Source organism: Apiospora hydei, assembly GCF_038363865.1.
Source record: "Apiospora hydei strain CBS 114990 chromosome Unknown utg000007l_segment0_segment0, whole genome shotgun sequence".
Taxonomy (NCBI): Eukaryota; Fungi; Ascomycota; class Sordariomycetes; order Amphisphaeriales; family Apiosporaceae; genus Apiospora; species Apiospora hydei.
The window spans coordinates 2192274-2204546 of NW_027117366.1; the positions used below are offsets into that span (position 1 = coordinate 2192274).

A 12273-nucleotide genomic window follows, 5' to 3' on the forward strand; every position below is an offset into this window, starting at 1 on the left:
AGAGCATGATCATGCGCAAACGCGACAGAAACCCTGAATCGACATATCAGCTATTGCTTGTACGTGCTTGGACATCGAGGTAAGACGGTCTGCGATGGGGTAACCACCGATAGGATAGTGGGGGTTGCTTGAATATAGTAAGGAATGTATAGGTGTCCCTGTTTTTCTTGACACAATACAGCCAATAAGGTATCATCCGGTCTTGATCAGAGTGTTGAAGTCGTAATCGTCTTCAATCTGTCTGCCGCATCGTCTTGGGTATTCGTCAGATTACATAAGCTTACAAGAAACGCCATAGTCTGATTGGCTACTGGCGGATGTGCAATTGCTTGAGGCTGACAGCTGCAGCAGATGCCAAAAGCAGCCCCACCGAAACAGCCGCACAGACCACACACAGCGACCAAGTACTTTAACTTGTCGAGAAAAATAGCCCTAAAGGCCAAACCCGGTAGGACCCCGCGGACCGGCGCACAGCTGACATTTTTCCGTAGATTTTCTGAATTGGTCGTTTGGTGTGGATTCGTGCACTCCAAGTCCAGGGAATTAATTTCGCAACCACGAAAAGGAAGAGCCTACGACCCAGCGCGGCCATCTACATCTCGACAATCCCACCCAGCCAATTCCCTTTTCCCGCCCAAACGAAAACACTCGACAAATAAGTCAACATGGCTGACCGTGGTGGCGCTGCACCTGCTCGTGGAGCCGGCTTTGGAGGCCGTGGAGATCGCGGCCGTGGTCGCGGACGTGGACGTGGTCGCCGCGGCGGCAAGGGCGATGAGTCCAAGGAGTGGCAGCCCGTTACCAAGCTCGGCCGTCTCGTGAAGGCCGGCAAGATCAAGTCCATGGAGGAGATCTACCTGCACTCTCTGCCCATCAAGGAGTACCAGATCGTCGACTTCTTCCTGCCCAAGCTCAAGGATGAGGTCATGAAGGTGCGTTCTTTGCAACAATGTTTTTTTTTTGTGACGAGCGAAGCGCCTCATTTGGCCTTGGAGTGAAACTGGGGCGATTTGGCCAAACCTCGAGTTTTTGCGGGGGAATCAATGAATCGCCAGACAAAGTTACTAATTCGTTCTTTTTCCCCGACTACAGATCAAGCCCGTCCAGAAGCAGACCCGTGCCGGTCAGCGTACCCGATTCAAGGCCATCGTCATCATTGGTGATTCCGAGGGTCACGTCGGTCTCGGTATCAAGACCTCCAAGGAAGTCGCCACTGCCATCCGCGCCGCCATCATCATCGCCAAGCTGAGCGTCATCCCCGTCCGCCGCGGTTACTGGGGTACCAACCTTGGTCTGCCTCACTCCCTGCCCGTCAAGGAGAGCGGCAAGTGCGGTTCCGTCACCGTCAGAGTATGTGGAACCCGCCCGGAAACGACTACTAATGTCCAGAAGAACAATTGCTGACCTTGCTTTGCAGCTTATCCCCGCTCCCCGTGGTACTCAGATCGTCGCTTCCCCCGCCGTGAAGCGTCTCCTTCAGCTGGCTGGTATTGAGGACGCTTACACCTCATCTTCCGGTTCCACCAAGACCCTCGAGAACACCCTGAAGGCTACCTTCGCCGCCATCTCCAACACCTACGGTTTCCTCACCCCCAACCTGTGGAAGGAGACCAAGCTCATCCGCAGCCCGTTGGACGAGTTCGCCGACACTCTCCGTGAGGGTAAGCGATACTAGAGAAGGAAGCAGAGGGCTGTGTCTTTTTCGGGAACTCGGCGTGGGCTTAAGGCTTTGATTTGTACTGCATTGGAGGCCGGACATTCTGGTCATACAGGGATCAGATACGAGGTTAGCAAAAAGCATGGCTAATGAAATCTGACGTTTGACAAACAACTACCACGCTACGTTCGCCCGATCGATATCAATGTTGTGAATGCCGTCATAGAGGTGATACATCTGGGTCATTGTGTCCCTACCAGCAGGATTACCAGAGTACGATGTCTTCCAGTCGGTGTACTTGTTGATTGAGCTCTGTGTCTGATGCCAATTGCTGCCAAGGTCACAGTTGGGCATGCCAACATATCGTTGATGCCCCATCTTGCTTCACTGGGGCCATCTTTGGAGATCGCTGAATGGCCAGTTCTAGATGGTTGGTTTCACGAGTAGCTTCTTGTGACTAAACCGATGGTGGTGCGATGCCCCCGAATGCTGCTTCCCATTTCCGATTTCCGAGACCAACTTCATCATGTGCCTGCTTCTTCAAACTGATGTTCTCGTCCTAGCAAGTACCGATCCTGGGAGTTGCGACATATAAGTGCAAGAAGTAAGTTGAGGTCGTTCGCAGGCCGTATTACAATGGCCGGCTCTTGAAATGGAGCCCTGCTCAACCATCTCCCCTTTAATGTTCACCAACGAGGTGTTTTGGCTCTGCCCTCCATCTCCTATCGCTTTTTGGTCTCTTTGGGCTTCATGTTATGGTCACTTGAATTCTCCTTGAATTAGTTCTTCTATCTCTTCTTCGTACCATTCAATCTAAGCAGATATCTGCCGGTCAGCCAACTTCTTCCACCCGGATGGCTCCCAGTTCTCCCTCTCGAAGGATATCGAGGCTGGGTGCAGTAGTGATCATTTTGGTTCTTTTCTTCTATTTTACGTCTAAAACCATTGGCGTCCCGGTCTCCGAGCTGCTACGGGGTCACGATCTCGCTCCTGCGCCTGCGCCTCCTTCTCCGCTTGGTCGAACTGAAGCCCGTGATATCCACCAGCCCGCTGAGGAACGACGACACGTTGAACGCGATGTAGGTGGTTTTGCCACCAGGAACGATGATGTGCCCGGAACCCCGTCAAGTCTCCAGCCCGGCTTTCCCAGCACCTTTCCGTCGTTGGTGGCCCGTTTGTCTACACTCGTATCCAACGACGTTACCAGGGGCCAACAACTCTTTGCTTCATCGCTGAGCACTGCGGCTAACCCCGGAGGTAAGAAGCTGAAGATTCCACTCGCATAGGGGGCCGCCGGACTAAACTTTGGGTGTAGCATCCGTTCCTACTGTTGCCGTTGCCTTCACCACGACTACGGGTGCTCAAGGCGTAGAAACTATTACTACGACCAGTACAGTGTACATGTGAGTTCTGGCAAGGCCGTCCTCAACAAAGAGTGGCTGATGACTGTCGAGCAGGGCCGGTGTGACAGCTACCTCCACCATCTCGATCAACCTCCCATGTCCAGCCGCGTCTCCTTGTTTGGCATGCCCGCAAACTTGTAATTGCCCCTTACAGACGAGCGAGCCACAAACGTGCAATTGCCCCATTCAAACGGTCGACTCCCAAACGTGCAACTGCCCTCTGCAATCGATCGAGCCGCAGACTTGCAACTGTCCCGTGCAGCCATGCGACCCGCAAACGACGACGGTGACGCCAGATGGTCAAGGAGCGGGCAGCGGGCCTTGCCCTGGTTCCGGCTATACCTGCGATGACTGCATCGACGGTTGGTTCTGCCCGCCGCCGCAGACACCGGCTCAGTCAGGGCCGAACGGCTGCTTTGGCTGGGCATGCGCTCACTGCAGTCGTGGGTGGTTTTGCGTTCCTAAACCAACCGAACAGGGCCCTACGATCTCGAGCACGGCATTATCATTGATTCCTGTTGCTGCTACATCGCCACTCCTGCGTAGCCCTTTGACGACAGCCGCTACGCAGTCGGCTGGGCCTAAGGCGACTATCCAAAACGACGCTTCAGGGTGGACATATGCTGGATGCTGGGCAGATCAGCCCCATCAACCGGTGCTGGCCGGGGCACCGGAAGTCAGTTTCGGTCAGCCTCTGACCAACGACATCTGCGTTCGACGCTGCTTAGCCTCCGGCTATACCCTCGCCGCGACGTCGTTCGGCGATCGGTGCCTTTGCGGCCAGTTCCTCAACGGCACGCAGAAGCTCGACGACGCGTCGCAATGCTCGACGCCTTGCGCCGGCGACGACAGCCAGGTCTGCGGCGGCGACTGGGCCCTCAGCTGCTACAGCCCGGACGGCCAAGCCCGGGGATGGGCGCAGTTTGGCGAGCAGCCGGTCCCCGAGGTGCTGGAGCCGCCGGCGGTGCTGAAACTGGCGGTCGGAGGCGTCGGGGCGACGGTCGTGACGGTGCCGGATAACATGTTCCCGACGTCCGGCGCGGACTTGGGGCAGTTGCAGAGCCGGTATGGCCAGTCCACCCAGCAGCCCAAGGCAGTTCTGCCAAGCGGCGTAAATGGTCCAGGGCAAGGCAGCTCGACTACTGCTTCGTCATGCCAGTCACTCTCCGACCCGACTACTGGGATTGGGTCTGGAACTACCTCTCCAGAGCCTAGTGGACAAGGGTGTACTTCTTCACTATCCAGCGAAGGCCCTGAGCCATGTTCAACGGCACCGACACTGACGACTGTGACGGGTATGATCACTATTTCCTGCACGAGTACAACTACAAGCGCGCCATGCTCTGGGGTCGATTCGAATCCAACATTGACACTAAGTCCTGGTACTGGAGGTGGTATAGCTCCTAGAGGAGGTTGCACCACCACTAACGGCCAAGGGCAAGATTGTACACCGTCAGGCTAGGGGCCTGTTGCTGCAGACCCGACTGAGGGCGCCTACATATGGCCATCGGGGATAGTGCCCCACGGCGACGTTCCGCAGGCTACAGCACTAGTACATATGTTTTCGGCGAAAGGAGGCAAGATTATGGGCACAGACTTCCGGTACAGCTGTGGCGCGCTGAACCAAACTAGCTGTGACAAGCAGAAGAGGTGCTGGCCCCGAGGTTGTTCAGAATGTGCCTCCAAGCATGGGATGGGCCTGAGGACATAGGGCAGACTGATCAGAGGCGTACTAGGTAAATGACGTCTAAACTATGTTGGCCTATCGTTTTTAGATAAGAACAGGTTACCCCGTGTAACATTTGGCTAGGAGTTTTGCGAGCATGTCTTATTATCTGAAGTTATGCCATGGACATTGAAGGCTTGTTAGCTTTTGTACATAATGGGACATGACGTCAAGGTCTGGTTCAGGTAAGTATCCAAGGGCCAAAAGGGGTATTAGAGTTAGGTAGGGAGATAGCTGCCTGAACTGGTGAATCAAATTGATTAGTACCTATAAATATGTCATATCCAAGTAATTCCCCTGAAGCTGTGAACCAATCGATAGTTCTTTCCTTCCTCTGCCATGTCAAGTGAGTGCATCGGACAATTCAGGTCGCCTAAAATAGCGGCTGGCTGACATTGATCCAACATCATTTCGCATTCCCCGACTTGTAACGCCCAATCAATATCTGGATGTTTGCTGGTCTTGGCGCCTCACAGCGACACCTTGTCACGTCATGCGCGGCTTCCTGTGAGATGGGTTATGGTTATGCGCCCTGATGATGGAAGGAACAGTGTCTACACTTCATTACACATATTCAAAATGGTCAAACCACCATGCCACTATGGCTTTCATTGGCGTGACTTGATTTGTCCACCAAGAGAAGGAACGGCATCCCCGGGAAGACAGGCTTAGAGATGATGTTGCCGCGATATCGGGTCGCCGGTGCGCCGCTTGCCGCGCGGTGGCAACACCTGAACGGCTGCTATCGGTTCCTGGTCGTCGCAACAGGCCTCGTTATGCTGCTGGGTATGTCATGGTTGATTCAAATCCCCAAAAGCTTGGACATCCCGTTGCTAATATGCGGCCACTGTGCTTTACATAGCGAGCCTGTCGCGGCTCACCGGCCCTGTCGACGTCCATGATGTGCGCTCCCGTATCAGCAACAACCCGCCCTGGCACGGCCGCGAGAATGCGACCCTCGCTGGCGGCATCCCGATCCGACTCATGTTCATCGGCGATCCCGAACAGGCGGGCTATCGCAAACAGATCCGTGACTAGATCGTGGGGCTCGGGAACCCAGTGAACTGTGTGGGCAGTGTCAGTGTTTATCCCCTTTGTTTGTTTGTTTTCTCTATGCTTCCCGTAGCATATGTGCTCTTCCGTAGTGGCCTTCGTCTAATACGGTGTGTCTGTTTCCAGAACTGCTTCGGCAACCTGAAGGATAACGATGTCGAGGCCTTCACTGCGCGGCGCGTCAAAGACCTGACTGCCGACCTACCCGCCATCGTCCCACAGACTCGCCCGAACCTCGTCCTCGTCCACGTAGGCGCGTCCGACTGCTTCCAGGACCCGGCGCAGGGGTCCGCACACTCCTTGGACCATACGCAAGCGCTGGCCGAGTACCTCTTCGAGGCCGGCGATGCCACCGTCCACGACGACGATGGCACCAACAACGATAGCAGCACAAAAGCAAACAACACTGCCACGGCGGCGGCGGCGGCGGCGGCAACGGCCATGGTGACAGTCATCTTATCTACACTCGTCACGTCGCCAAACCCCGAGGTCGAGCGTTGTATCCAGAGCTTCAATGCCCAGATCCGGCAGGTGGTCATTGACCTCGCACGCGAGGGCCATCATATCGCCCTTGCGGAGATGCATTCGGGTCAGGGGCTGCCGGGTCGTCCGGGTCTCGAGGATATCCAGGACGGTGGGATGCTCCCTACGAGGGACGGTTGGCGCATGATGGGCGAGGTGTTCAAAACGACCGTTCGCGAAGTTGAATACAAGGGGTGGCTGAAAGCGCCGGTCGACAACGGAATACCGGCTGACGGTGACACGGAAAAGAGAGAATAAGTAATGGTCAGATTGGATCCAAGGTCTCGGCAACAGCGGCCTGGACATACGGATTCGGAAGGCTGTTCGTCGGTTGTAACTTGGCGAAATGGCCATGAGCGGAGTTTTGCCAATACAACACATGGCGATCTTTGGTCGCTCACGGCAGATCAGGGGCAGAGAAGCATGCGTGCCCGGTCTAAACATTTGGCGTACGACTTGTACATTTCTCAGCGGTTGTCACTTTCGGGGGAACAATATATCACGAGGCAGTATCGAATAATGCGTGTGATGGGTAATGATTTATTTACAACCAGTGCATTTGGTGGCACTGCTCCCATCTTGCGCAGCAAATGTATATACAAGAATAAGTAATTTTTGAACGAGCCCCCGGCTGTCATATAACACCTATATCTCAGGAAAGAGGAACTGAGATGTTTTTAGATCTTACCAACACCCGCGCGGTCACGGACGTAGCCGTTGGCGTTGGCGGCAGTGTCGGCGCTGGCGACGTTCTTGCCGCCAAAGTTCTTGAGGAAGCCGGTGTCGGCGCGGGAGAAGGCGCCCGAGGAGCCAAAGGCGTTGGCCTGGCAGCTGCGGCCGAGGGCGCTGCTGCAGGCGCCGCCGCCGTTGGAGACGGTGAAGAGCTGGCCGCCGACGGTGCTGTCGACGGGCGCCTTGACGTTCTGGAAGACGTTGCCCTCGGCCAGGACGGAGCCGCCGGCGTCGACCTCGAAGGCGTGGCCCGAGTTGGCGTAGAAGTAGTTGTTGACGGCGTGGATCAGGGCGTTGCCGGCGGCCTTGGGCGAGCGGCCCGACGTGTGGTGGATGTAGTTGCCCTTGAGCGTCACCAGGTCCGACGAGCCCGTCACGTAGATGCCCCAGTAGTGGTGGCCGTCGCAGGTGGCGCTCCACGAGGTCGAGCCGTCGATCTCCGAGTTGGAGATGGTCACGCGGTTCGAGGCGCTCTCGCCCAGGACGATGTGCTGGCGGCCGATGAGGGAGGTCTTGACGTGGTCGATCCAGACCATGTCGGTGCCGTCCAGCGTGATGGCGTCACCGCCCCAGACGTACTTGGGGTTGATGTTGGTGACGTGGATGTTCTGGATGATGACGTTCTTGACGCCGCCCGTGAGGCGCAGACCCTTGCCCTTGATGACACCGGCCGAGCCCTGGCCGATCAGACTCTTGTTGGACTTGACGGTGATGCCGAGCGTGCCGGCCTTGTCGTAGCTGACGGAGACCTTGGGGGCGGACTTCTGGTAGTTGTCGCACCAGCCGTTCTGGTTGATGGCGACCTAATTTTCCCAGAGATTTGTTAGTTAGGGCTCTCTCATTGTCTGTCTGGGACACATGATGATTTTCCTTACCTGGCAAGCCGAGCCGGTACCCCAGGGGGCGCATCCGGAACCCGAAGCCGTGCCCTCGGACCCGGTGAAGTCGAAGGTCTTGGTCAGGACGATGACGCGCGCCTGGTTGTCGCCCAGGTAGGAAACGAGCTCCGCGGTGGTGCTCGGGTAGACGGGGCTGGCGTTACCACCGCCGGTGACGCCCTTGGCGAAACCTTCGGCGGCGCCGACCACGCCGGCGGCCGAGGCCGAAGAGGCCAGGAGCGCGGCGACGGCGCTGATGGAGCTGGCGAATCTCATGATGATTGTTGATCAAACAGAGTGGGGTGTGTATAGTAGTAAACGAGAGTGGGATTGTGATCAACGGATGGATGAGAGAGGTCAGGCTCGTTCGGATAGATCAGGACCCGGCCGGTGGCGGCGTTATGTACTTCGCTGGAGAGGGAGGGGGAGAGAGAAAGATCCCTCTACTTGATCCTTACCACTGCTATACCTACCCATTTGTCTTCTCGGGGTATTTTCGACATGGGACGAACATGATTTCGCCGCCAGGGTTCGAACAGGCTTCCCAGGCTCCATAGGCGGAGCCACATTTGCCCGTCTGCTAGCCTGATGGGATCTCTATCAGGGACAGAATAGATTGGGGTGGACATACATCTGTCATTCTGTAACGAGAGACATCCCACCACTCGCGCATCGAAGCTGCTTGGCCCCTCCTCTGCAGCTACATCATGGTAGTACAGGTATCCGGCGACCCGGCTCTTGAGGTTACACAGGAGCCGGTGAGTGACAGCGGCGGACAATCTCCCGCGTCCATTCCATCTCGGCGATGGGCTAAGCCCTATCACTATCATGCATCCATCCTCGACAAGCGAATGTTACCTATCACGGATGCCAACCATGGACGCGCCGTCTGTCAGATACCACAAGCGGGTTGGATCGCAGCGGAACACGCTGCCTGTCCTGGAAAGGCCGTCCATCAACTGATCACCAGCCCACACTGCCACATTCGGGCGTGTTGGTGAAACAGCTAGATATCAAGGGCCAGCCGGCCAAGAGAAGGGGAGGGGCCAGCGCCGGAACGCCACGTTTTCCACCAATGACATGTCATTCCTGCCTCGTAGCTTCGCGATGGCAAAGGAGCAGGACTTCTTCGGCCGGGGATGCAAGCTTCTAGAAAAAGCCCACTGCCGGTGAGCCGCTCCAGTCTGCCCTTTCATTTTCCATCGCATCTATTACTTGGAATCGGCAAGCGAGCGGCTGTGCAGCCAAGGCAAAATCTCAGAAATCTTCATGCCGCGTTCGCCATTTGCGGAGTGGCCGCCATCCTCGTTGGGCGAAGGTGGAGAGACACGGAAATTACATCCGTTTCGACCAGCGACCTTTGCAACTGTCGACTAAGCCCCAAACAGTCAAGGAGCACATACTACTTCCAAGACTTGCTCGTGTAACGACAGGATTAGTCACGATGGTTTGTTGGTGAAAAGCAGCAAAGAAAAAGAAGAAAAAGAATCAGATTTATGCAAATGGGAGTCGGCATCACACATACATCTATGGTGGGCCACATGGATGAACTAACCATTCACTGCCTATGGCATAAAAAAAGAAGCAAAAACATACAACACCGAGGATTCCCAGGTCGTCACCGACCCTAGTACTAATTCGGCTCTCTGCTGCTTATATATGGGAGAGCGGACGGGATCCCTAGTATTCAGCAGGATATGGTCGTATGTGAAAGAAATCAACCTCATCGGCTATCATATAGTTCGCCGCTGGCTGTCGCAAATACTGCTGTGTCTACCTATTCCACCTCAGTTCGTAGTCTCTGCGCGACCGACGCTCCGTGGCCGCATCGATAACATCCGATATATGGCGCATCCAGCGCATGCATGTGCAGCTACACCAACCTACACCGGTTTCGATCATTGGGCAGCGTCCCCGCGTCCAGGCATCTGGCTGTAAGTGCCGGGCTTACCAAATCAGCTGCACTGAACCTCATTCGTAACGAGGCGTTTCTATGCATATCTTGGTGCTAACGCTGATAGCAGACACATCTTGGTAGAAATCCTTGTGCAAATGCAAGCAGCAACCAGTGGAGAACTATGGCTTTCGAGCTTGTATACTGAGATATGCAGGTATACTCGTTGGGGTCGACATAGGCATATAGTATGCTAGGTTCATCGTCGATCAGCACAAGTCCTCCGAGACATACCTACCTACGTGTATGCCGTACCAATAAGGCACCTTGGTGGAAGTATACATACAGACAGACTACTTAATTCTAGCCTACCATGAGCCAAGCGAAGGTGGAATATGAGTACCTACACGTCCACGGCCAGACCCAGGTTACTGGGAGAGTCCAACGCCCACGTTCTGGATCATGCGTTCGTTCTCTGCTGTCCCATAGCCACACTGGGCATATTACTACTGCTACCCCAGCTATGGTATGGTATGGTGTCACTGGGCGGGCGGGCAGTACAGCTTGCCCCTCCCCTGAAGCCGTTCCAGTATCATCTCCAGCTTATGATCGCTCGCGGCTGACTGACTGCCAGAACGACGTTGGATGATGGGGCTGAGCCCCGTTCCCACTACCAGCCCGAAGTCGAGTCAAAGCCAACCTTGCAGCTATTCGCGCGCTCGGCCGGCCGGCTGGCTAGTGACCGGGGAGATAAGTACAGTACATTGGGCGTGTAGGTGGGTTGGGCCCGTAGCAATGCACGACATGAGAGCGAAAAGCTACAAGGCCGGGTCGTGCGGGAGTGGGAGTGTATGGGATAGGTACACACACGGTCAAAGACTTCCTTACAGTATGTACTTCATGTTTGGCATAAGTCAAGTATGTACAACTGGGGCCGGATTGCCAACAACAGCATCGACACCGACACCGACACCGGCACCACCTCTCTCATGCGTTGTCAAGATCAGCAATGCCATACCGCTCCTCAGCCGATTTTCTAGATCAGGCTGAACCGGAAGAGGGGGCGTGGGCTCGGGCTCAGGCTCGGGCTCGAGGAGGAGTTTTTCTCGAGCTCCTCCTCCATATACCGCTACTTTAGTGTCCATAACCTCCGTGGAGAACAATGGATAGATAGGATAGAAGCTTTGGCTGTGCGTGATACTTGCCAGTATAACTTATTATTCTTTTGTATTATGAAACTGCTTGTTGGTCTCATAAGTCTACGTTTGCCAACAGTCTTATCGGGGACCGACAAGTTTGGCTTTCGTTCTCAACATAACGACAAATCCAAAAAGGAAGCCTGGTCACACACATCTGTGTCTCTCCCCCGTTGTTTCAAAGATCTGGAAGTCTAAAAGGGCACATAACAAACGGATGATGCCACAAAAAGGCCATCCAGAGACAACGTTTCCCGATAATTCGTTTTCCGGAAGCTTCCAGGTGATCCACGAGATCTCAGGTCTCAATTCAAAAAGACAGTGATGTCACTTTGCTGCGAGCGACGGTTGGGATCCGACGGGATTAGAGTCAAGACACTCGTCCCTTGCATATCTTTTTTTTCGACAGCGTGCCGCGCCACCGGTTAAGTCCAACCTCTGGCTATCGCCAGTGTCTCTACCAACCTCTCTCACTCTCTTGTCCGTGAACAATGACCGACCGACCGACCTTTTCCAAACTCAGCGGCTGGCTGGATCTGGCTGGGCTCCAATGCCACCACATACATACTGTCTGGGGTTTTTGCCTCAGACCGATACTCCTTGTCCGTGATGCTCCCTCCGTGCCAGTCAGATCCTTGGGCACAGTACAGCTCGGCTTTCCCAAGTGAAGTCGGTCGGCGAGTAGTGGGTCGCCATTATGGAAGGCTAATGCAATGCACTGGAGGATTTTATCATACTGTGGCTCAAATCTCAATCTGCATTTTCATCCGAGGAGAGACATGTTAAGGGGAATAATGCCAACACGTCAACCAGCGTGGATATTTGATTAACAGAAATCCGGCCAAGCTATGATTGGGCAGAAATCGAAATTACGGTGAGTTGTCATTGGATCATCTTCATGCAACTACAGGGATGACACCATCCAATGAAATGAGACGGATATCGACTAAGGATCACCCATGCCAGGGGTTTCCAGACTAGGCAAGTACCCAGGCATGGATGGCCATTCGATTCGATCCAGACACATGCGCTGACATGCGCTGGGCTGAGCAAACAAGTCAATTCAGACCGCAAAGGTCGACGACATGTCCAAGACGGCAAACATGAGGTTTTCAATCTTCAATTTACAGACTAGGTAACGTCACAGGTATCCGAGAGAAAATGACTTGGCATGCAGAGTGTTTACTCTCTTCATTGCCTATTTGCGTTCTG

At 54.8% G+C, this 12273-nt stretch overlaps 4 protein-coding genes across 4 annotated transcripts; 3 read left to right on the forward strand and 1 right to left on the reverse strand.

Annotated features, from left to right (window-relative positions):
- Nucleotides 1–665: 665 nt before the first annotated feature.
- Nucleotides 666–1675, forward strand: PG997_009763 (40S ribosomal protein uS5; the record flags this gene model as incomplete). The annotated part of the gene is made up of 3 exons (XM_066814078.1): nt 666–932; nt 1093–1350; nt 1418–1675. The coding sequence occupies 3 exons, from the start codon at nt 666–668 to the stop codon at nt 1673–1675; spliced, it is 783 nt and encodes a 260-aa protein (XP_066666040.1).
- An 836-nt stretch (nt 1676–2511) lies between these two features.
- On the forward strand, nt 2512–4522 carry PG997_009764 (uncharacterized protein; the record flags this gene model as incomplete). The annotated part of the gene is made up of 3 exons (XM_066814079.1): nt 2512–2914; nt 2973–3025; nt 3323–4522. The coding sequence occupies 3 exons, from the start codon at nt 2512–2514 to the stop codon at nt 4520–4522; spliced, it is 1656 nt and encodes a 551-aa protein (XP_066666041.1).
- Nucleotides 4523–5460: 938 nt separating this feature from the next.
- On the forward strand, nt 5461–6619 carry PG997_009765 (uncharacterized protein; the record flags this gene model as incomplete). Its single annotated transcript, XM_066814080.1, has 3 exons — nt 5461–5572; nt 5649–5816; nt 5913–6619. The coding sequence occupies 3 exons, from the start codon at nt 5461–5463 to the stop codon at nt 6617–6619; spliced, it is 987 nt and encodes a 328-aa protein (XP_066666042.1).
- A 419-nt stretch (nt 6620–7038) lies between these two features.
- PG997_009766 (pectate lyase a) lies at nt 7039–8247 on the reverse strand (the record flags this gene model as incomplete). Its single annotated transcript, XM_066814081.1, has 2 exons — nt 7039–7896; nt 7969–8247. 2 exons carry the CDS (start codon nt 8245–8247, stop codon nt 7039–7041), a joined length of 1137 nt encoding a protein of 378 aa, XP_066666043.1.
- Nucleotides 8248–12273: the final 4026 nt, after the last annotated feature.